This window comes from Rissa tridactyla, chromosome 3, assembly GCF_028500815.1.
Source record: "Rissa tridactyla isolate bRisTri1 chromosome 3, bRisTri1.patW.cur.20221130, whole genome shotgun sequence".
NCBI lineage: Eukaryota > Metazoa > Chordata > Aves > Charadriiformes > Laridae > Rissa > Rissa tridactyla.
Window position 1 is genome coordinate 113,313,091 of NC_071468.1, and position 25,539 is coordinate 113,338,629.

The 25,539-nt window shown below is 36.9% G+C and overlaps 1 protein-coding gene across 2 annotated transcripts in view; it reads right to left on the reverse strand.

Annotated features, from left to right (window-relative positions):
- Positions 1 to 25,539, reverse strand: part of NBAS (NBAS subunit of NRZ tethering complex) — a 191,597-nt gene that overhangs the window by 103,766 nt on the left and 62,292 nt on the right. The window contains exons 32-38 of one of the 2 annotated variants that reach the window (XM_054194531.1): positions 22,906 to 23,019; positions 13,515 to 13,628; positions 11,524 to 11,681; positions 9,523 to 9,621; positions 2,343 to 2,510; positions 1,632 to 1,745; positions 1,254 to 1,377 (exon numbers count right to left, since the gene is read on the reverse strand). In XM_054194531.1, the coding sequence (XP_054050506.1) occupies positions 1,254 to 1,377; positions 1,632 to 1,745; positions 2,343 to 2,510; positions 9,523 to 9,621; positions 11,524 to 11,681; positions 13,515 to 13,628; positions 22,906 to 23,019 (891 nt within the window). The remainder of the gene's footprint in view (positions 1 to 1,253; positions 1,378 to 1,631; positions 1,746 to 2,342; positions 2,511 to 9,522; positions 9,622 to 11,523; positions 11,682 to 13,514; positions 13,629 to 22,905; positions 23,020 to 25,539) is intronic. The other variant, XM_054194532.1, reaches the window with a different exon arrangement.

A 25,539-nucleotide genomic window follows, 5' to 3' on the forward strand; every position in this document is an offset into this window, starting at 1 on the left:
CTCAAAGGCAGCCACTGAATTGTAAACAACCAGTTCCAATTACTCAAGTTGGAGCTGGAAGTATTACTAAAGATCTGCCAACTAACATCATTTGCCCTAAGAAAGCAATTAATACTTTTTTAATCCTTGCCTCCCTCTCCTTTAAGACACAGGAATCAGAGCTAGAAGCCTATGGGCTTTCAGCATGCAAGAGAAGAGATCCTAAGTACTGATTTAAAACAATTTTTGCATTAAGAGAGCATGAAAGGAATGAAATGTGAATACATCCACATTTATAGAACCTGTTGCTGACCTTTTCTAATTCACAATGTTATTATATTACAACTGTACAGGTTATCTGTAGAAATATCACATATCTTAAATTATTGAATGGAACACAAATATGCTGGTTTTCACCAAACAGTTGAAATAAAATGCGTGGCTTATGAAGAAAGTCTCGCTTGAAACTTTTGTCATATTGCAAGTGATTTAATATACTCATTTTTCATGGCAGAACTTACCACAGAGTAACATATAATAGAGATATCTTCCTTCAAAAGACACTAACAGCATGTAAGTATTTCAACAGTTCATTTCTTAAACCAGCAGGAGACAGCAAAAAGGAAAGACAATCATAGGTGGTTTTGAGTGGGGTTTTTTGTGGTTTTTTTTTCTTTTTTTTAAAAGTGAAACTGTTTCAGTTAACAAAATAACCTATAAAATGCAGACGTTTCAGAAGACAAAACGTTCTGATGACTCCAGAAGCTGCAGTTAAGCATTAGTTACTAAGTAAAATACTGTAGTGACCCTGCAATACTGAAAGCTGTATACAAATTGGCACAGAATCTGAACAAGTGAATACACGGGCATACATACAAATAACACTTAGCAGTGGATTGCAAATTTCCATTTAAATATCTGTACATGGTAGTAACTCAGAAAACCTTCAACAGTTTCCCCACACACACAATCTTCGTATCTTTGTCAGCCCCCAAATATCAGTTTCTGCTTATTTAAAGCCAACTTTCAGATTGCAGATTTCTGGTCTTAACTGAACAACTCCTTTTAAAAAAAACAGTTCTCTTGAAAACTCTGCAGCTAATTCTATTGAGACTACTTACCAACATAAGATGTTGAACCAGATCACAATTCATACAAAACACCCAGACATTACGTTGATCATTGTGTACAATTCTCCATATTTAAACTCATCCATGGATTCTCCTATTTACTATCTATAGTAAATAGAGGAGTGAATACACACATAGCCATACCTTCTGTTGTTGGAAGTAAGTCTTTTCCTTCGCTTTTTGTTTCTGTAAGTTTCTGTGTTCTCAGCAATACTTCTGCAAAGCTTTCCAAAGAATTGTTCTGGTACGTGCCATAGCTGATTTCAGACTAGAAGTAAAATAAGATAACTGACACATGTGCACTATACCCTGCAGTTATATTTAGCTCACTTGTACCAGATGCAATTACCTACCTCAGTTCCTGCGTTTGCTTTCTTTTCTGTTTAATGCTGAAATTTTTCCTACTATTGCACAAAATTTCAAGTCCTTGCAAGTCACACAATTAATCCAAAATCCATACTGTTAGTTAATTATAAGATCCCACAAAAACTAACATTCTCGAATTCTGTAACAGAAACTTACTTCTGCAACATATGCATCAGCAATTAGAGACTCATAAAACGGATGACAGCCTTGCTTTTCCACAGTGGCGTTTTCTCCAGGCCCGCTTTTTAGTGCGCCTCCAAATTCTTGGCCCTGGGAAAAATAAGTATAGTTTAGCCTACTCATTTAAAAAAAAAAATATTAAAAAGGCTGTAACTGCTTATCAGAAAGGAAGCAACACTAAATGAAAATATCACTGAATTCAGTGGATAGCAAGACAGGAGTCATTTTACAGAAACCAATGCTGAATGAGGTCCAGTATTCTTAAAAAAAAAAAAAGAGAATCATGTTCAAAAGCAGAGAAAGCGTATCATAAACATTATAGAAAATCCACTGAAATAGAGAAGGTAGAAAAAAGAAACTGAAAAGGAACAGCTTTGAACATAAGAGTATTGAAAGAGTGGACTTCACTGTGCTTTCTTCCCCAAAGTTGTGAAGTTCTGCCAAATTTCAAATATGCCTTCTCACACTATGCAAAGAAAGCTGGAGAAAACAGATTAGAAAACAAGGAAAGTAAACAGCTTTAGACCCCTTCTCTCATTGGATTTGCTTGCAAACAGTCCCGTAATGTCTCTAGTTTATTTACTGATTTGGGGTCTTCAGTTATCAGATACCTACAAAGAAGCCTAGCTTGTCTATTAATATATCAGTGAACGTGTAAACATCTGAGGCACATCAGCAATCCCTTACATGTAATGGTCGAAGATAAGTTAATGATCTCTTCCACCACTGTCCATCACTGACAGCATGCAGCATGGCTTTTGTGGTCATAGTTGTGTTAGACAACACCTTCATGGTTTTTGATGTCGTCCAGTACAACAAATCAGCAGACTGGCTAGAGGAGACGCTGGTTTCATCCTGTGAGCACATCCAACACACAAGTGCAAGTGTTAGACTCATGCTTTAATTAGCTTAATGACCTAAAGCCAAATGCATTAGTGTTCAGGCACACTATGTTAATAACATATTTTAATGATCATCAATTTAAGCAGCAGCTGTCAAAAAAAAAAAAAAGACAAGTTAAAAGTGATTTAGGAGTTTCAGTCTGAAGTGAGTAGCGTGATCAGTAGAACATTTTGCCCCTTATTCAACTATAATCTCGTTTCCACAGACACCAGCTGTTTTTAATTCAAAAGTTTATAATGGTAATGTTTTACATAATTGTCGAATGCTTCTGTTAAAATAATGATCTCTGTACAAATGAGGAGATTGAGCATGCTAAAATTAATCTTCAATAACTCAAGAGGGTTTACAGCAGAGACAATCTTGTATTTGCACAGAGGTAGCACTAATTAAGTTGAATTCTCAGTAGGGAAAATGGTGAAGAGATGTAAACATTCATCTCCACACCAAGTGAAAATGTATCATCAAGATTTGAAATTCTGCAGTCAGCACTTACAAGGTACCAAATACGGTAAACCTGAAAGACTTTAAGAAGAATTGAGACCCCAGCCTATTCTCAATCCCAAACTGCTTCTGCAATACGTATACATCTACACGTTATCCTGCAAAACATCTTCACCCAGTCTCAGTAAACTCACATTTCTTAAAAGTAAAAGACATGTTCCACAAATGGAGGTTTCCTTTACCAGCTCTCCCTCATGTAAAGCATTTAAAAACACCCACAACATCCATGTTGATTGCGCTGTGCTATTCCAATCCTGAAAGGTTTGTGTTAATTGCATGCTTTACAGAGCTTACACATTAGACAAATATATAATCAGCATGCTAAGGTAAACACATTGTCTTCAGCAATAGAAAATATAAATATTTCCTCCATACAGCAAATTTCAATAGCTTTATAGCCAATGTTTCTCCCTAAAAACACTATTATTCATTTCCCCATACAGCAAAGTGTATTGAAATAGAAAAATTCTACCTGTATAACTGAATGTGAAGTATTAGTTTACAACTTACTAACTCATGACAAACCTTCAGACATCAGAGCAAAAGGATGCCAAGTTATGCTCGTGATTTATGTCCCACCATAACTTCAGTGACAAAACACGTCAGCTTCAATAAGGCAGAATTGCACTGTAGACAAACTTATTTTTAATACCTTTTACTGCAGTATGCATTAAACCACTGCCTCAAGCTGACCACTGAAGTAGCAGTTCTATCTTACGTCCTTCTTTCCATTAAGGCTTCAGCATTTTTTTCAATCTTTTCTGAAATGACATTCTGCATTTCACAGATGCACCACTAATGAACTCACTGGCTAAACTGGAAATTTCAGCTCTTACTTCACCAAATGAAGAAAGAACGTGCCAACTACGAGAAGTCATGATTTTTATGCCTTTGAAAAGTAAAAAGCAAAAGAAAATCCTAGGTCTGGTGGCTTGGTGTGGTGGGGGAGAATTTCTTGTTTGCGTGGTTTTTTAACTAAACCACTCTTGGCATTTAGTATCCTGTATATAATATTTAAAATATATTACAAAAATCTCTTGTACTAATTTGTCTCTCTGCCTCCATTTTCAAGCAGGCGCTGCAGGACACCTAACTGATTTTTCAAGGGGAAAAAATAAACCAAACCAAAACAGAACCAGAAAAAAAAAATCCCCCCAAGTCGTCAACTGCATTTGAGCAAAACACATTTTTAAAAATAAACTTCCTTCAGTATCATGAAAACTAACGGATTAACTTGTATGCTGGTGAGTATGTTTCTACAGCTCTACTGCTATATCAAATAAACTATTGATTCTTTCTAAAAAGAATTTCAACTCTTATGAGTAATTACAGTCTTTTCTGCACAAATAAGAATTCTGTTTTCTGAAAAGCCATTCCTCTGTGTGTCTGGAACAGCAACACTTTCAGGCTATAACTTTTTGTTATCCCGAATCAACCTCTCATAAAATAAATTATTTCTTAAAGACTGCTGGGGGTCCCATTTTAAGAAGACAACTTTAATTGTATAACTGTACCTTCGGGAAAAAGTTATAGTTTGGAGGTTTTGAGAAGTGTTTGGGGGAAATGATTTTCTTATATTATTCCTTGCTGATATCCTTTATAAAAGTAAGCACTTCTGATAAAAAAAAAAATAAGAAAAACAACTTCTTAATCCTAAATTAGCAGAATCTAAATTGATATAAAAAAGTGAGCCAACAAATTCTGAATTATCAAGATACTCTAAAATAACAGCTAAAACATTTGTATATATACATATGCTCATACATACACATATATATAATTCTAAACAGTCTTAATTCAAGGACAAATAACAAAGCCAATTAGACAAGGTGCAAGGATCAAAACATGCCAAAACCATACGCTGTGTGCACTTCATCCAGTAAGAGTCATTATGCATTAAGATTATGAAGGAAACAGGGCGAGGTGGAACAGATTCTGTTCATAAGACTGAACATCAAGTATTAACATTCCTTTTTCCCTTTTTGGTACTCCCACTGGAAAAGAGAAATTTTAAGTAGTGTTTTACATAAATATTCTACATTTATGTTTTGTACCTTGAAGGGTTTTGGTTTGGAGAGTTTTTGTTTGGGGTGGGTTTTTTGTTTGGTTGGTTGGTTTTGGTTTTTTGGTTTTGTTTTTTTTTTCTTTTTGTAGTGTATGTTAGAGTTAATGAACAAGCCTAATTGAAAACTCCAGTCCTGCAAAGATAAACCAGACCCTAGATGAGAGACTAAGAAAAAGAGCCATCTCAAGATGTCAACACTGAAATTCAGGTGTCATTGGATGTCTAAGCCCTTATTAGGGTTATATGTCGGTGGAACTGAAAAGAGTAACCCAGCCTTAAGCACACACAATGCCTTTGATTCAGCTGCTCAAACACAGGCTTTGATGACTGTCTGAGAGGTATAGCAGTAATTAAGATATCTGCTTAACACTTGTAGATCCGACAGAGGACCCAGACTTTTGGGGTCAGTAGCTAAAGGACAGGAGAATAACTTAGAGTATCTTAAATTGTTGTTAGCTATGATTAAGTAACTGAATCAAGCACCTGATGGCTAATTAACTGCATTGTTCTCTCGGCACCATTGACTGGATCTCCACTGACTACAACAGGAGTTTAAGCAGTGCGCATAGAGTTCCACACAGATTTTTATCCTCTGCACAAGAGTTCAGTGACACTGTAAATGAACGTGATTCCTTCAGGAATTACAGGCACCTCTTCCTATAAGAAGAATTCTAATTTAGTTATTAAAGAATAGATCCCAGTACATTTACTAAGCCACAAAAGACAGCTCCAGTTAATTGTAAAATAAAAAAATAAAATTAAAAAGAAGGGTCGCTACTATTTGAAATAGCAGCTGGAGCATTATTTTTGCCCTGAGGTTCCAAAGACTCCAAGTGGAAGACTTCCCACAAAAATACACAATAGTAATAATACACGCATGTTGCATAAGTACAACACTCCCTAATAACTTCTAACCAGCAGTGAAAAAATGCATGACAAACCAATTAAATGTACACAAATATTTTAAGAGATCCTGTCTTTTCCCAGATCTAGTGCTTGGGAAAAAATGCAAAAGCAAAGAAGATGCTAAGACTCTGTTAATCAGAAATTTTCTTTTCTTAAGCAAAGTTTAAGAAATCATTTCTATAATTTGAAGATACTCTGCTCTAGAAATTATGTCTGCTCTCCTATCAAAGAGTCCGGTTTCAAGGAAACTTGAAACTGCAAATTTCTCTTGTGCTGATGTGCCACTTTATAATAATTAAGTTTTCATATTCAAATATGTAAAAGAATGATTTTATATATAATAGACATATTGCACATTTTAAGTGGTAAGCAGATTTAACATAAAGTCAGAGCTCATTTACAAGGCAACTGATGGTTATCGTTTCTACACAGCACAGCATCTCGTGACTACTTTAATAATGTTAGTAATAATATTCTGAAATGCTTTTCATGAATCAAGACCTGAATTTTCTGAGATATTTTGTTTGAGAAGCACCAGATCAGTTGTTGAGGCATTGGTCGCATACAACCAAAAGAAAAAAAAAGGTGGGGATTCGGAAAATTTAACATTTTGCTTAAGATTAATCTGCTATGTGGGAAACATTGTAGCTTCCAGAAGATAATTTCTCCAACAGATCCCATGAGTTCAATCAACAGTGACAAGCTGGCACTAAGGTAATGACGTACATCCTTGTGCAAATGCACTAGTTCCTACAGAATAATTACGTGCAGCTTTCTCATAGCAATCAGGAATTTCCTTCAGAGTAGGGCCACGAAAAACTTGGAGAAAAGTTATAGTGAAGTCAATACCAGAGCAACGTTAAACAACACATTTCTATGCAATCTGTGAAGATATGTAGCCAGCTGCTATCGAGATTTCTGCAAGTTTTGTAAGAAAAAAAAGTCTCAGAGGAAAAACTTAAAACAACAAGAATTAAATTAGTTTTAGACATTTCTAGAGAGGAGCTCATCAACAGAAGCATGACCAGCATGACAGGCATGACCAGCTAGTGTTGTGGGTTGGTAAAATGAAAAAAATGGTAGTAGCAATTAATGATTCAATGCTAGATAAAGGTAAGAAGAGGTAGGAAAAGGTCACTAAAGCCTTGAAAGGAAAAATTGATATACTTACAGAGAGGTATTTTTAATACAACAGAGAAAGGGATGCCCAAACACATGTATGTTAGAAGAAGCTTAGTCAAGTAACGATAAGGAAAATTACACTTAAGCCACAATTTGAAAAGGTATCAATAAGTGAGAAAGAAGAACGTTTGTTGACTCCTTGAGAAAAGGGTGCTATAAGTTAATCAGGACATAAGCGAAAAAGAAAGGAGTAAAAAGAAATGACAAAGAAAAATCTTACAGTTTGTTTTTTCTTTGAAGAAACTGAAGTTCTGTGCAAGACAATGAAGGTGAAGCACGAGGAATTAGCTGAAGTGGAACTATGGGAATTGCAGTTATAGGATTCAGTTAAGTCAGAGAAACTGAGTTACTGAATATATTGCTTTTCTAACATTTCAGATGTCTGTAACAAAGGAAGGGTTATACAGTGTCTAAATTCTTGGCTATGTTTCCTCCTGTGTCATTGCAAGAAATGAAAGAAGCTATAAATCCCTATTAAGTCAACTGGGAGAGAACAAAAAGACAGAATTAGCAAATATACAGAACTCATTTCAGAGTGTAACAGCCTGAAATATAACATGCCAAGAAGTTGTATTAAAACAGAAAGAAAAAAAACCCCTCAATGCAGCACCATACAGGCTTGCCAGGTCAACTGTCTGCCTGCTTCCAATTCTAAACAGACAACCAGCCTCAACTGAGGGGCGGGGGGAGGGAAAGAAAGATATATTGCAGAAAATAAGAGCGGATAATTTTCTAAATGTGAATTCCCCAGCATAACGAAAATTGCTTCGGATACCCAAACTGAATTGATAATGCAGTTAATTAGTGAGCAAACTCTTGAATAAGTTTTTGAATCATTTATATGCATGTATAATTGCTCTGTCACAACATACAGTTAATAGTATTACAGCATATGAAAAGCGATGCATAACAAGTTTGTTACATACATTAAAATATTGTAAACATATGTATCCACACCCACATCAGAAGGTTTCATTTTATTAACATCTACTTAATAATCTTCCTCTCGGAGAGATTCATTTATCATTTTCCAGAAAATAAAAAAGCATTCACACCAGTGAACAGACCTGTGCTTCTTATCAATGATTCTAGCAGATACAGTGTTTAGCTCTCTTCCTCCGAATTCTGTTTTCAGTGCTGTTTTACTTTCCTGCCCATTTATTTTTTATATATGCAAATACGTATATGCATGTTTACATATGCATATGTGTATACAAAGTATGCATGTATGTCTGTACATATATAGAAAAACATAGCAAAAGACAGACATATACATAGGAGTTGCCTGTTGCTATTCCAAGAACATGAAGGAGAGGTGTGTTTTTTGAAGCCACATGGTGTTAAATATACCAAAGGCAAAGACTAGTGTATTCCATCTACAGCTGCCATTGGTAAAAATCCCCCAAGTGTATAATGGCACTGAGGAGGCTGCAATTCAGTTACTTTTCTCAAAAAGCCAGACTATGCAATGTGATCCACCTTCTTTCTTTATCTATTCTTTCCTGTATTTCTTCAAGGTTTTTGTGCCGCCCCCCCCCGCTCCCCGCCCCGTTTATCACCTGTAGAAAAACTCGAAAAAACAGAAAAAAAATTAAATTTAGAATTTTCCACTCTCAATAGGATGAAAAAGACATTCCTTTCCTTCATAAGTAGGTTATTACGGTTATTACATCTTCTTTAAAGAGAGAAATGTACTTGTAATTGTACATGTACATACTTATCTTTTTAAAAATAATAAACACGAAAAGTAGAAAGAATAATTGTAACTTTTTTCCTGCTGCCCTGCCTCTATTTCCCACAAAAGACTCAATGTTCCTTCTGATCGTAGACACAAAAATAATTTCATATGCAGCGTATGAAAGTTATAAAATAGCAAAGAAGTCATAAACTTCATGATGCACAGAACAAAGGAAAAAAATAAGTGTAATTCAAGACATTTTTAAATTAAATATGTAGCTCAGGTTTATTTTCAAATGTCTTGCTTTGCAATTGTGACAGATCAAAAATCAAACCACCATTTATGTATTTTATTGTGTTAAGTTTTGTTGCAGTTTCCTCTTCGGCCTCTAGGTTTATTTTTTTCCTATGGTGCTAAGACTGTGTAGGAAGAAGCAACAAAAAAATCGGAACAGACCAAGTATAACAAGCAAAACTTTCAACTTAAAACAATCTAAAAACAGTAATTAGTAGATGTATTTAGTGTTGTGAGTTTTATCTAGTAAACAGGTAGATGTTTCTAAAAGCTCAAACGCAGCTCTTCAGCACAATGCAGAACAAAATCATTTTTATAAAACTCTCTTTAAAGCTTACCTCGGTATCCTTACTGTTCAATGAAGAAAGTCCTGAGATATTTGTATTCTCACCTCCTTCGGAAGGAAGGAACTGGTAATTCACAGCCTGATACAGAATCTGTAAATACAAAATAAATACAGCTCTCTTACCAGTCAAACAATCAAATGTAAGAATTATGACTGATTTTATAGGAAAGCCAAGAAATTCTGATGTAAAAGCTTTCGCTATAGAAAAACAAGGGTGCAGGGGAAGACAGGGAAAAGAACACGTAAGTATTTTTGACATTGTCTCACTGTTTTAGTCCTAGACAAAATAATCTTCCATTCTCTATGATTTTTTTTGCTAGTTTTCACGCAATGTACTTTTATTTTATTTTTTTATTGTATGTACCCTGCTGTACTACATACGCTAAAGAACTTCCGTGAAAAATATCCATTACCTGAACTGTGCCTCTGAGGTTTTGGGCAACTCCACAGAGACAAGTGTTACACACGATAACAGTTTCATGAGCAGAATTTCCACAGGCCATACAACTGCTGGAAGGTCCACAAAAGACACTTGTATATATCATCTGGTCAGCGTGACCCTCTGATAAATATTTTTTGCATCTCTCTAACTACATAAAAAGACAGAGTGCTTGGACCGAACACGTGGGACCATTAATGAACAAGAGCTGAAGAGCTTATGCTTAGTTTATGGAGAAAGTAATCACAGAAGAAACTGATTAAACATGATTTGACAGAAATCATGAATTGGGTTTGGCTTCCTGGGGCAAATACCAAATTAATCATCACTGACCTTTTGCTACAAATGATATTGTACTAATAAAGAAATCTAAGTAACAAATTCAGTCTCAAGTTTTGTGAATGGAGAAGACAGAAAGTTGTTTGCCTTGGAGAAGTGGGATGCAAGAGGGTAATACCCAGTGGCTGAGCAGCTGCACTGCACTATGACTAAATGGGATATGGAGCCTTTAGAAGGAAAGAGACAGTGATATAAAGGCAGTGAACTGCAGTAAGCCTAACAAATTCTGATGTATACAGCACCAAGAGTCTTCAAATTCTAATTCCAGGTATAGGCACGTAAGGGAGGAAACAAGTTTTTCTCATACGCATTGCTATACAAGCAATTTTGTAAAGAAAAAGGCTACGCACTTGCAGCTGCCTTAATTAGAGTGCAGATGTACTGTAGCTATTGCTCCTTTCTCACCCATTCTTCAGCAAGCCCTCTAAGATGTTTTTATTACATAAAGATGAATTTATGAACATTGTGAACTCTTAGACAACTAAGACAAATATGAACTCTTAAACAAGTAAGAGAACGTAGGCCAAACCACAATTACACTGAACAGAAATTTAACATTTTGACAACCTAAATTACTGCACTGCAGTTTCAAATGAAACTTTTCAAAAGGTTTGCTATGTCATCTTGCCATACCTTGTATTTAAATGCCACAATTACGTGTTCTCGCAAATATAATATAATCAGCTGAATATCTAAGATCTGATTCTGTTAAGAAGTCCGTCGTTGCAAAGTTAATAAAGATGTCTCAGACATAAAACCTGCTGTAGTTGTTAAAACCATTACATGGTTGAAATCGCTGAGAAAAGAATTTCATTGTATATTGGGTAGAGATCATAAAAATGTAAGAATAGACATTTATGTGGGCATTTAATGAAGTTACATTACAAGGTGTAAGCACCTGGAAAACACTGAAAAAGTTATTTAACTGCATTTACAAATAAAATGTTTAAATCAGGCAATAAATGAAGAAATTAGGAGTACTAAAGATAGAGAACATAATTGCACTTCTACATGATAAGTCAACTCATTATACAGAAATGCTTATAGAGAGACCTCATTTATTGAAATATAGCAGTGAAAGTAGAAAAATAGAGTAGAACAAATATAAACTTGTTGGGAGGTGGAACTTAAGGGAACAAACTCAAAAATGAGCACAAGTCCCCTTTACTTTGTTAAGCACCGAACTTGCAGAGAAGAAGTTTCAGAAACACCCACCTGGGTTTGCAATGCACTGCTCACTCCCAACAACGCCTCTATGGCACTTGGGGGACAGTGTGTCAGAGCAAAAGCCATGAGTTCCTGACGCATACCCAAATCATGGTAGCCTTCCGATTGCCCAAGCTGACTGCATACCTCCCAGCTTTTCGAATAACCTGCAAGGGAAAAGAAAGCATACTTCCAAGGTTGATAAGCTTCACAAGTCACAGCAGGATGCTGCATAATTCTTACTGAATGAGATAAAGGAGGGCATATGGCATTCCTGCCAACACTTAACATCCCCTGAGAAAGGAACCCTAAAGGCTCCATAAGACACAGATGCAACTCAACTTTAGACTGACCAAGTACATAGACGATTCATTATTATCATATTGTAGATATCCGTACAATAGGCATCTGTCAACCTACAAACAGTATTTTTTACATACTGCAATAAGAAATTCATAATATACTTCACAGCATGATATTAAACACATTAATGTGCTAAACAAAACCAAAAAGTAAAATATACTGCTTAATATAATTATCAGAACCTCAATTAATCTCAGAGTTTCTCCTCTCAACCTCACGGCAGAAAAAAGAGCTGAAGAAACAAATCCCATCTTCCTTAGTATCTTGACACATATGTGCCATTTACCTCCACTCATACTCTCATACATACAAATTACTTAAATACCACAAATATTTCAAGAGTTTTGATAGAAAGGTAGATATGTAAAAGATCTGCATGCTCCTACCAGCTGCAGTCACATATTTTTACCTGTTTGGAAGGGATACAGTGCAGGAAGAACGAGAAATTGTGGTTCCCAGAGGCATACAGAAAAGCTCCCTAAGGTTACATGTCTAATACTTCAGTAACTGTCTTAGTACACACAGCATTTCCAGTGTACATCTCTATTCCATGTATTTGTGCATTACATATGGCAAAAAACACATTTGCGTGGGTTTTGTCTTGCAAAAGAATGATCACAAACAGCTAGGATACATTTTTCCTGCTTTAGGAGGAGATTAAAGGAATCTGGCTGTCACCTCATCTTGTCAGCTCCTATACTCACACACATCTTTTGTCAGAAAGCCAAGAAATTAAGTTTGGAGATACCCAAACAGATGTGGCAAGTGTCTCTCCAGAAGCCTAGGTCCAGTTTAAAGATACCTGAACTGTCATTTATAATGTACACACAAATATCAGCACTTACTACTACAGCCTACGTTATTGTTTTCAGATTGAAAACTAAATACAAGCCCCCTGTCAAGCTGGGTAACAAAATTTTATTTCTTATAATTATTTACAGAGATGAACAAGTGGGACAGCAACTGCAGAGAAAGATTTTACGCTATGTGAATGAGCTTTTGCAAATTGAATAAATCTTAAGAAAGATATTGAAATATCTTCTTTTCATAAAGAATTTTAAAAAGAAACATGAATGTGTGTGTTATGAAGCATGGACCAATATACATGTTTAACCTCAATAGAGTTACACATGAGCATACATTAACAAAAACATAATACCCGAACATAGCAAATGGAATTTAAAAAACATGACAAATTGAAACTTTTTTCCTTTGCATTCTTACAAGAAAAAAAAAAGTAACGAGGAGACAATTAAAAATGGAATCCCCACTGGGATATATTTTGAGCTTCTGATGTAAAAAATAAAGGATTATCTGAATGACAGTATGCAACTTCAGTTGAGAGATCCCAGTGAACTAAATCTGGACCAGCGTTGCTCCAGAAGTCACCGTGGCTTAAGTATTTTGTAATTCTGTAACTAAATGGAGTTCCTCCTCCATGACAAAAGGATTTGTCATATTTAAAACCACCTGCCTTTTACATTTGACATGTTTATGTCAGCTGATTTCCACAAACAAGACGTAACTGATTTTTGAATTAAATGGACCGATCCGAAGCAGCGTACTTCACAGTAAGCTGAGAGTCAGCACTCAGATTTCCACTCCCATCACCCCACGCCACCCCCATTTCTCTTCACCTGTGGCCATAAGCTCCTGGCAATGCATACTAGCTGCTTTGTAGTCCTGGAAGCTGAGAGCTTGTTCCACTAGAAGTATGAGAACTTGACCTTTTCTCTCCATCTGATCATCTCCTGTAAGAAAAATTCAGCATTTTTATTAGTTAATTGGAATTAATGGTCAACTTTATTTCTTATAGAAAACTGTATGTCACAACGTGAAAAGCCCATCTTGAAATTGTAGCAGAAATAAAATTATCTGCTTTTTCCTGAAGGAAACAATAAAACCAGTTATGTATTTTTAAAAACATTGGCATCATAGCTGGCTAAAGAAACTACACAGCATATTATGGCTAGGTTAAAAAAAATGTTTTGAAAACTGTATTTATGTGATGGCCAAGACATAGATCAAAACTGATATTTAAAGTATGTGACATATAAATCAAGATCCTGACATTGAAAAAAGACTTCTGTGAACTGTAACAGAAGAAGAATTTTGAAGTTTTTAATTGCTTTGTTACAGTATACAAAGCCCCAATTTAAACTCCCACGTCACAGAACCAAATAATTCATGATATGTGGAAAACACAGGTATTTAGGAATTCCTACCCTCATAAATTGAGTGAGTAAAACTGAAACTATTTTTTCCACACCAAAGATGCATCTTGGTCACCAGACCCTCTGGACAATGCCTCTTCCCCCAGTTACAAGTCGAAAGTAACACTTCAGATACTAATGATCTCATGAGAGTTATTTACTGACACCAGTTGGTCCAGTCTTGAGCTCAAAAGAGCGTGTATGCCCATGCATTAGATGAGAAGGTGACTAAACATATGCAGGAAAAAATTAATCTCACGCTATTCATTATAATTTAGGAAAGAAGGATGGCAAGAAGCTAATAAAAGTGCATGGATTTTTTCAATACAAGCTCTTTGCTCGTGTTTCTCCCCTATTATCAGAAGCGATTTAACGCAGTCACTGTTGTTACAGTCATTTGAAAAGGGCACTGCTTTATGAAACTGTATTACTACAACTTGTGAAATGCAAATACTTCAGAAGGTTAAACAGACCCGGTTCCAAAAACCATTTAAAGAGTACAGGTTTTTAAATTTAAAGCCGTCATTTTTAACTCTACTTTGTAGGTCCGTACATGCAGGCCAAGCAAATTTCTTTTTAAAGCTTTCTCAAAAGAGAAGATCTAGCAGTTGCACTAGAATGACATTCAGAGAAGTGAAGTTATCCTAATTATTGAACTCAATCAAGATTTCCCCTAATCCCGGCACGTCGTAACTAACTCAGCTGGGAGAACAGGTTGGCTTCCCATCATTTTATCTTTTGGCCTCTTGCTCTATGTACTGCCAACACACAATGTTGCAAATTAATCACATCCAAGGCTCTTCTGTTGTAGAATTTTGCCCTCTGGAACCTGGGAACTTCTCATCCCAGCAAAGCAATTACAGATGACAAAGAGGTGCTTCCATCTACACGAGCTAAATGTGAACTGTCATTTCTATATGCAAGAGATCCGTTCTTGGCACTCACCTTCCGATGCCCACTTCACCCTGACAGCTTTACTACTTACAGAGAGATTTGACTAAGTAGCAGACACAAATAAAAGGCAAGGCAAGAGAAATAATTAAACGATTGTCCCTCAAATTTCAGCTAGACAAAATAATCACTGCTATTTATGACTAGTTGGGAGTAGTAATAAATGGGTAGTAATAAGTGAGTGGGATTGGAGGGAAGAGAGGAGAAATACTCAAAGCAAGGAATGGTTTTCTTCCTAACTGTGCTTGAGAGACACGTGCTGAAAAGTCCCCCATCCCCAATGTTTTAGCTAATTAGTTCTGATGCAGTAGGATACATCTCTGCATGTTTTACAAAAGCACAAGCATATAACATAAGGATCGTTTTCCTTCCAGTCCATGGCTATACTTGCTCATCTTATCTCCACCGTTCACTCATTTAAACTCCCATTGTCTTGATAAAGTCACACCATTATCCATGCCAAACAGCCCTCAGCTCCCACACCACCTGAGACAGAAGCACAGCCCCAGCCCTTTTTCCAATGCAGCTTTTGTTGCCTCAACTGTTCAGTCACTTAAAACACTACCTGCTGCAGATTAGCAGCACATTCTTGTTCTTCTATTCAAACGTGAAAAAAATTCACTGCTTCAGATTCATGACCCCTCATTTGAAGGTATTTTTAATTACAAAGTCTTATAAAAGTGGAAGTTTTGAATTCTAAATTGCTCCTCTTGCAATTTTGACAGACATCCAAGATTTTAAACCAAGAAAGGTTCAATGAGAAGACATTAAAATGGTGACCTTATTATATTACACAGTAATTCTGCACTAAGCCTCAATGTTAATGTCTGACATCCAGACTCAAACAAATCAAGTTCAGGAACTGGAATGGATATCTTAGTTTTTGTTTCCCTTTATTAATTGTGAAAATTTGTGCGTGTTCAGCTCCTTGGGACTATTACCTTCTTATGTTGTAAGGAAAATGCATTTATATTCTAATAGTTATTCCACTCAGTAAGATTTAAGTCTCCAAAATTCTTTCCATCTCCTTTCGTTACAATGTCTAGCATTCAACTAGAAGTTGATACAAGCAGATATGACATTGTCTGAAAGGAGGTTGTAGAAAGGTGGGGGTTGGTCACTTCTCCCAAGTAACAAGTGATAGGACAAGAGGAAAAGGCCCCAAGTGGCACCAGGGGAAGTTCAGATTGGATATTAGGAAAAGTTTCTTCACTGAAAGGGTTATCATTGGAACAGGCTGCCCAGGGAAGTGGTTGAGTCATCATCCCTGGAGGCATTTAAAAGATGTGTAGATGTGGTGCTTAGGGACTTGCTTTAGTGGTAACTTGGCAGTATTTCGTTAACGTTTGGACTCAATGATCTTAAAGGTCCTTTCCAACCTAATGATTCTATTAGAAATGATGACAGGAAAAATACCGAAGCTCAGAAATAACAGAAAGTATTTTTTTCTTGAGAAATAAAAGATGTTCAAATACTTTTTAAAAGTTTGGATCCAATTTGGGTCGTATAAAGAAAAAAATAAAAGCTTGTTGAAACACTTTGAGTAAGATGCATGCTGTATTTGTGAGTGGATGAAACATTATCCTGAGTGAAACCATGTCATAAAAACTTAAAAGTCAAATGGTCTCAAAATTGTACGTATACTCCAGAAATTCCATGTCACCTACATTTAGGAGATCAGAAACCAGCTGTATGGTTACTTCCACACATGTAAAGCAGGAAAGTCAGTGTTGAGGAAGCTGGATTTCAAAAATAAGCTCTGACTTAGGAACATGCACAAAGCTTAGAGTTACCAGAATTAGCCTATGGATATTAAAATTAACTAAATTACCACAGAAAGTGGTGAGAAAACAGAATAATGAACAGAAAACATTTCTTGAGAACGTGACTCAAGAAATAAAGAGCAACGCTCCCTAGATGTTTTTGATACACAATCACAGTAGAGAAGATGCTCTTAATTTCTAATACGTAAGTTCGTGGGATGTTTTTACTCTTTTTTGCTCCTCTATTTTGTAAGCAAGTATTTACATAAAGTGAATTCTTTCACACCATTTCTTAACCAAGAGTGTGGATTAAGTGAGGATCGCGAGACACCGAACAGCTCCAGCTCCCTGAGCAGGTGAAGATTTTCTGGCTGTCATCCTGAGCACATTCTCCCCCACTCACTTTGCCCATCTGTGAAATTAAGATAACACTCATATGCTTACTTTACAGAGGTAGTGATGTGAAGCTTAACTAGAGTTTACTGTCATTAATCAAGTACTTTAAAGCAATTAAGAACCTAGCTGATATATCATTACCTAAGCAATATTTCAGCTTTGGTAAGTATGAATATAAATTCTATTACTCACTCTCAGTGCTGCTCTCTAAAAAACCGTATTCAGGGAACACGGTTCCCAAAGCTCTTTGAGGATGACCATGTGCACTCTACTCTCGGGTGCACAGGAAATGCATTCTTTTAGAATTGAAATTAAAATATAAATGCTCATATTATTTTATAAGCTATGTATTATATATAGTATAGCATAGCACATACTATATACTCTATACATACACACAAATATGTATAAAATTTATATAAGTATGGATAGATGTAGTAAGCACGTCTTTCACAATCAGTGACCATGTGTGGTGGGTGGCAGGGGGAGTAAAGAGGGGGAAATGCCAAAACAAATTCCCGCAGTTAGCAGATAAAGCACAAGAAAGCACTCTACTCGTAGATATGCACGGTGGATCGGGAATGGAAGGGACTGTAAATTTGAGCATGCATAACCAATACCAATAAGTATGTTCCGCAAGACAACTTCCTTCACAGCAAAGGTGGCTCATACATCAGGATAATTGTGTAAGTAGTGAAAACCAATTAGGGACAAAAAACAATTCTTTCTCCCAGAAGCGCTTTATCTAATTCTTCATTAAGCAAGTCCATAAAGTTCAATCCCTAGATTCTTTTTCAACATCCAGACTCATCCCAATAAATCTCCATAAAGCTTTCATCATAAGCTGTTAGAAATCAAGTTACCCTTTCTCAGTAGTTTTAAACCTGCTAACAAAGACTATCTGTGCTAAATCTGCAAGGAAGGTTTTCCTTTTCTAATATTCAGTTTAAAACAAATTATGCTCATTCACAAATCTTAAAATCTGTATGTGTGAGGTGTCCTTTTGGCTACAAACTAATTTGTGGAATAATATTAGCATTTGTTACCATTGTTATGGCTACCAACTCCTAAAATAACTCTTAATCATACTAGTAATTAATTGTAAATCAATAACTTAAATTACAAGTCAACGGATACAGAAATATCATTTCTACGTGTTTTTCTTTAATTAATTTTTTTTTTATCCCTACTATTGAATTTTACGAAACTCTTCATTTGCAGACTATGATTAAGCATTCCACTGTTTTTAAAGGTATTATTAAACATAAATCATAAACAATTTTAAATTCAGAGTAGGGTTACCTATTCCAACACTCACTGGAAGTACATACGGCAGTAATTGAGGACCACAGAGTGAAGATCTACAGACGTTCTTTAATTTGTTGGGAAAATACTACATTTGCATGCATGACTTAAAACAGTGATGGCAATCATGCTTTCATTGTATGCTTTTGGTTACTCTTGTGGATACTTGTCAATGGGATGGAATGTCAGGCACAAAAAACCTGCAGTAATAGTGGTATGCCGTTTATAGCTTTCAAGTCCAGAAAAACTAAAAAAAAAAGAAGTTAAAAGAAATACTGAGTTTCTTAAAATGAAAGTAACCTGTTTTCCATAGCCCATCTCCTGCAACAAGTAAGTTTAGACAAAATTCACAGCTAAGGCATTCTCACACTGAATCCATATCTTGCTTATAAATGAATATCCTGTACAGAAAATAGTATTTCTAGATAAGTCATACAATTAGTCATCCCTCAGTGAGAGTGAAATCACAAAAGTTTTAATCACAAAAGCTTAAAACTACTTATAAAAAAAAACCAAAACAAAACCAAAAAAGAAAAACCACAAAACAACTCCCAGCACAGTCACCACCACAGAAAGTCACCACTGGAAGTGTTTTCTTACTGTTTTTTCCCTTTCAAATAAATGTTAATCTATAACCAAAAGATAATTTTGGAAGTGACTGACTTATTTATTTAGCATAAGACATAAGAAAAGCAAGTGTCAAAGTATGGTTGAGCAAGGAGCTTCTGAAAAAGCTCAAGTGGAAGAAGGAAGCCTACAATAAGTGGAAGAAGGGACTGACCCCTTGGGAGGATTACAAGAATGCTGCCAGAGCGTGCAGGGATGAGACAAGGAAAGCCAAGGCCACCTGGGAATTAAACCTGGCCAGGGATATCAAGCTCAACAGGAAGGGCTTCTACAAGTATATTGGAAGCAAAAGGAACACCAGAGAAGTTGTGGGCCCACTGTTGAATGAGACAGGAGCCATGGTGACAGAGAATGAGGAGAAGGCGAAGTTACTGAATGCCTTCTTTGCTTCGGTCTTTACTGCTCGGCCCAGCCCTCAGGAGTCCCAGGCTTTGGGGGAAGTAACGGGGAAAGAAGAAGACTTCCCCTGAGTTGAGGAGGATCGAGTGAGGGATCAATTAGATATTCGCAAGTCCATGGGCCCCAATGGGATGCACCCAAGAGTGCTGAGGGAGCTGGCAGAAGTCACTGCTGGGCCGCCCTCCATCATCTTTGAAAGGTCCTGGAGAACAGGCTACATGCCTGAGGACTGGAGGAAAGCCACTGTCACTCCAGTCTTCAAAAAAGGCAAGAAGGAGGAGCCGGGGAACCACAGGCCCTCACCTCCATCCCTGGGAAGCTGATGGAACAGCTCGTTCTGGGCGTCATCTCAAGGCGTGTGGAGGAAAAGAAAGCTATCAGAAGTACTCAACATGGATTCACCAAGGGGAAATCATGTCTCACTAATCTGATAGCCTTCTATGATGGCATGACTGGATGGATAGATGAGGGGAGGGTGGTAGATGTGGTCTACCTTGACTTAAGTAAGGCATTTGACACGGTCTCCCACAGCGTCCTCATAGGGAAGCTTAGGAAGAGTGGGCTTGATGAATGGACAGTAAGGTGGGTAGATAACTGGTTGAAAGACAGAGCTCAGAGGGTCGTGATTAGGGGCACAGAGTCTAGTTGGAGGTCAGTGACGAGTGGTGTTCCCCAGGGTCAGTACTGGGTCCAGTCCTCTTCAATATATTTATGAATGACCTGGAGGAGGGGATAGAGTGCACCCTCAGCAAGTTCGCAGATGACACAAAGCTGGGGGGGTGGCTGACACACCGGAAGGCTGTGCCGCCATACAGCAATACCTGGACAGGTTGGAGATCTGGGCAAAGAGGAACCTTATGAAATTCAACAAGGGCAAGTGTAGGGTGCTGCACGTGGGGAGGAATAACCCCATGCACCAGTACAGGTTGGGGGCTGACCTGCTGGAGAGCAGCTCAGTGGAAAGAGACCTGGGAGTCCTGGTGGACAACAGGATGACCATGAGCCAGCAATGGGCCCTCGTGGCCAAGAAGGCCAATAGCATCCTGGGGTGCATCAAGAAGAGTGTGGTCAGCAGGTCGAGGGAGGTCACCCTCCCCCTCTACTCTGCCCTGGTGAGGTCGCACCTGAGTACTGTGTCCAGTTCTGGGCTCCCTGGTTCAGGAAGGACAGGGAACTGCTGGAGAGGGTGCAGCAAAGGGCTACCAAGATGATGAGGGGACTGGAACACCTCTCTTAAGAAGAAAGACTGAGGGATTTGGGTCTCTTCAGTCTGGAAAACAGACAGCTGAGGGGGGATCTTATCAACGCTTATAAATCCTTAAAGGGTGGGTGTCAGGAGGATGGGGCCAGGCTCTTTTCAGTGGTGCCCAGTGACAGGACAAGAGGTAATGGGCACAAACTTGAGCATAGGAAGTTCCATCTCAACATGAGGAGGAACTTCTTTCCTTTGAGGGTGGCAGAGCACTGGCACAGGCTGCCCAGAGAGGTGGTGGAGTCTCCGTCTCCAGAGACATTCAAAACCCACCTGGATGCATTCCTGTGCAACCCGCTCTGGGTGACCCTGCTCTGGCAGGGGGGTTGGACTAGATGATCTCCAGAGGTCCCTTCCAACCCTATGATTCTATGAAAGCAGCATATTACTTACCAAGATTCACTCTTGAAATACACTTTTACTACTAAAACTCCATACTTACCACAGGAACAACCACTAGAGTTATTCCTGAGATTAACCATTAAAGTCAGAGCCCACTCTCAGAATAAATACGTACTTTGTAGTGTAAGTAGCAGTTTTTAAGTCATTCACCTGCTTAAATATTAACTACCTCACACATTCATCTTCTGGTTTTCTCTGTTTTCAGTGGCGTCTCAGTAAGTGCCACTGTGATTGTAACACCAACACACAGACATTACCACATCAATGAATTCCCTGAAGTTCTCTACCTAATATGGATAAACTGGACAAAATACTTTGTTTTTAAGCTTCACAGAATCACTGTGGATTTTGTTTTTCCTTCTTTCATACAAAGAGAAACATTTAGATTCAATAAGAAGGTATGCCAAAAAATCAGCAGCATTAGCCTAAAGAACCCAGAATATTAAGAAGAAAAATTGACAGATTTTAACTTGATGCGGGAGGAAGCAGAAAGGAGAGGGAAAGAGCTGTACAGCAATCTTGTCTTCTGAATCAATATGGAGATTATTTTTTTTCCAAAAGTCTTGCAACCAAAGAAAAAATAAGAGAAGTTTTGACTGTCATTCTAACTTTTCTAAAGAACAGGAGAGAGATTACATGTAAAATGAACAGATATGTCGATTGAATCAAGCTACCAAACATGGTACCATCCCCTGCCATCTTTCAAATAGTAGCACTACCTAACAGAAGCACTGAGCTTACCAGAGTCACGACGACTTTCCCAGCGATTCCCTTCTTTAGTATCTAGGCATCTCAAGAGGTCAACATTCTAACTTCTGTACCTCTGTTCATAACCTCACCCAACCCCCCTGAATATCTCCCTCCCTATACATAATATTATGCAAAAATTACCACTACTAAGCTTCCTGAAAACATAACAAAATATTCTTAGATGATTTAACGGATAGAGAAACTAGCCAAGCATGCATCAGTGGCAAAGGCGCAATACGTTGATTTTACACACCACACTGCGTGAAATATGCATTTCTATTTCATATTTTGTATTTCTACATTGTATTTCTACATCATCAAAATACAGCAGTATTGTATTTGCAGCTGCATTGATGAAATATTTTTCAAAAAGCAGAAGGTCTGCCATACACTTTAGATAGCCCATCTAAAAAAATAAATAAATATGCTATCCTTAGGATTCAATTCTTGAAGATGTTCAGCTCCTCAAATGAATATTTAGGCTAACACGTTATTTTTAGTGCACAAAGGAGATACACGAACTTAGAAAAAAGTCTAACAGCTGAAGTTTATGCATTACAGATGACTTCTTTTCTCCTCTGATTTAATAATAGTCCCATTTAAACTATGTTATTTGACAGAGACAATAAGATTTACCGGAATTTTAGTACTACCAATTAACTGTAGGACAAAATATTCTCAGCCATAACTCTCCAATCTGAAATAAACTTTTACTCAAAATCCAGATTAGGCAAGGCTTTTTTTATTTTAGGTATTAGTGGAACGTCAGAGCACTGACAATATCAGCTATTTTACAGATAAAATACTTCATTCATGTAAAATATTTCATTCCTCCCCAATGACCGCTCTACCAGATGACTTTTTAGTGATATCCTTGAACACACATTCTAATGATCAGCTCAAATGTTCTAAAGCATAACACAAATGCATGCTGCATTGCAATTCAGTGTCTTATTAGCTTACAGCTTACCTGCAACCCTTAGCAAATTTGCAAGTCCCAGGAGCTTAGCAGACTGCTTATAGTTCGTCGGCATCTGAGCAAGACAGTCCTTGATGAGACTAAGTCGATCCGAACATAAACGCACTGTTGAAAGAAGAACTGGTGTTAGAGACTGTACAAATGAACCCTACTGCTGTATTTCTGGTTAAACAAAGAAGACACAGAAAGAGTGCTAGGGAGTATAAGAATGCAAACATAAACTGTAAACCAGCATGAAGTTACTTGCGTGCAGATCCTCAATTATACCTATAAACAGAAAGTTAAAATAACACTACAATATAATCAGCCCTAATCACTAGCAAGTCAGGCTGGGAAGGGAGGAAGAAGAGGGAGACTGATCTGACTCAAAGTTTTTAAATTTATATGACTAACCACATGCCTTCATACAATGTTTTTTTGAAACATCATTTTTGCAATATTCTCAGAAAAACTGCTACAACAGACATTAACTTTTAATTCAGAATGTTGTAAATAACTACCTTTTCATGCAACATTTGATTTTAGGGTGGACAGGATACACCACACAGACTGAAAGAACCGTCAGAGGCAAAATTTTTAGGCTGTTTTAATTTACATGAATATTTTCTGAGCAAGTGGAAGGATAGCTGCAAATCACCAGGTTGTATCAACCATATCCTGAGAAACTTACAATTAGTACTGTGTTTCAAAAAATATTTTACCAGGAATTAAACAAAAACCTTAGCTGTATAATTTAATATCATGAACCAATTTCAGTGCTCCTTTTTAGCTACTTCGCAAGTGGCTAACTTCAGGCTGCTGCTTTAAAAAGGTAACATTTTCATACCATGCAAGTTCTAAGAACACAGAGAAACAGCATGTGGATCTTCCACTTAACACTCAGCAAGACAGTAATATCTGCATGGGGGGGATAAACTCTCCATTAGCATATTGGGCCTAAAACGTGTGATATAAGGCCTCTCAGCAAGAGCAAAAAGGCACTCGCATAATGAAAATTCTTAATAAATTCTGGAAGTCAAATTAGACCAAAACAGATTAAGAATGCAGAAGCAGGAAAAGGCTAAACTTTTAGTTTCATTTTTACTATTCTATCACACACATGTATTAGTAGTATACAGCAATGATTGTGTAAGCAAGATTTTTTGAAATATCTAACATAACTGAAAGTAATCTGAAATACCATGGGTCAAACACTTTCAATAAATACAGACTTTTCTTCACCTTTTATGTTAATAAGGACTCTCCAACCCATGTTTTATTAGAATATACCATAATAGTAGTTCACAACCTTAACCGCTGAGTTTGCTAAAAATACAAGCAGGGGAAAAGCTCTACAGAGAGCTAAACATAAAAGTGCCAATAAAAGTCTATTGCTAATTCTTACTGTGGGAATAGCAGATCCTTAATGTTATTTTAATGAAATTCTATCAAAGTAACTGACCATTTAAAGGCTTTCATTAAAACTTTAAAACATAATTTTAATCTTATTAGATTAATTTGATTTACATGAAAGATACTGAAGAAAGGGTAAGTAAGGATCATTAATGATATTACAGGAATGATTTCACATATGCTAATTAATCTAGATCAGTTGTATTACACATACTGTTAATGCAATATTATGTTTCCACCTTTTTTTTTTAAGAGATACCTTGACATCCACACTGAAAAAGATGAAGAAAATAAATGTGTATTTTCTGCAGTCTGACCAAACTGACTAAAAAGAGTAATTCTCCTCTAGAAGCCAGCTGTGCAATGTTGCAAGATCTAGAAACCATACTTATTCTCAGTCAGAAATGGTAATACTCCTGAATATAATGTATGGAGCATCAGATCACTTTAAAGGAATACTTGGAAAAGAAAAAGAAAAAAAAAAAGGAAAAAAGACGACACGAAAGTGAAGTAACAACAGCCACTAAGAACATCCAGTTCATTTTTCACAGAGCCACAAGTGTTTTCCATAAATCCCAGTATGTCTCTGCACAATGCCAGAACTAAAGCTCTACCATCAGCACGTTTCATTGGTACCCAGTGCTCTTCTCAGCCAGTTCTTTTAGAGTGTTTTCAATATCAGTGTCCACACAGGTTCACACAGTTGCCCACATACCATACCTTCAAGCTTCACTGAATGCCAGTTAGATGAGCTCTCTTATTTCTTTCACTTAAAAAACTAGGTTAGTTAGCTTGGCACAATCTATAAGCAATAAAATATACTTATTGCCCATAATCATTTTTTTTTTTTTTTTTTTTTTTTTTTTTTTTTTTTTTTTTTTTACAACTTCTGTCCAACAACTCTCCATACCGTTGGAGTCAGAGCTCGAAACCAGATTTAAAATTTTAATCAAGTTGTCAAAAGAAACACTTTGTAAAAGTTTACTTCCATTGCCACTGGGTTTTATATACTTCAAACTGAAACAGCTTAGTGGAGACATGAAAACTGCCTACGCATAAAATACCCCTCTCCCACCCATTATTTTAAAGCTCATCAGCAAGCGCAGACTATTTTGCAAATAAAAGATGAGCTCAAACTATTTCTGAAGTTACCAGGAGCTTCAGATACTCAGTGCTGTAATTGTTAAAAAGTCCTGCTAAAAATAAGTCCCAAAACACAGATTCCATATGCAG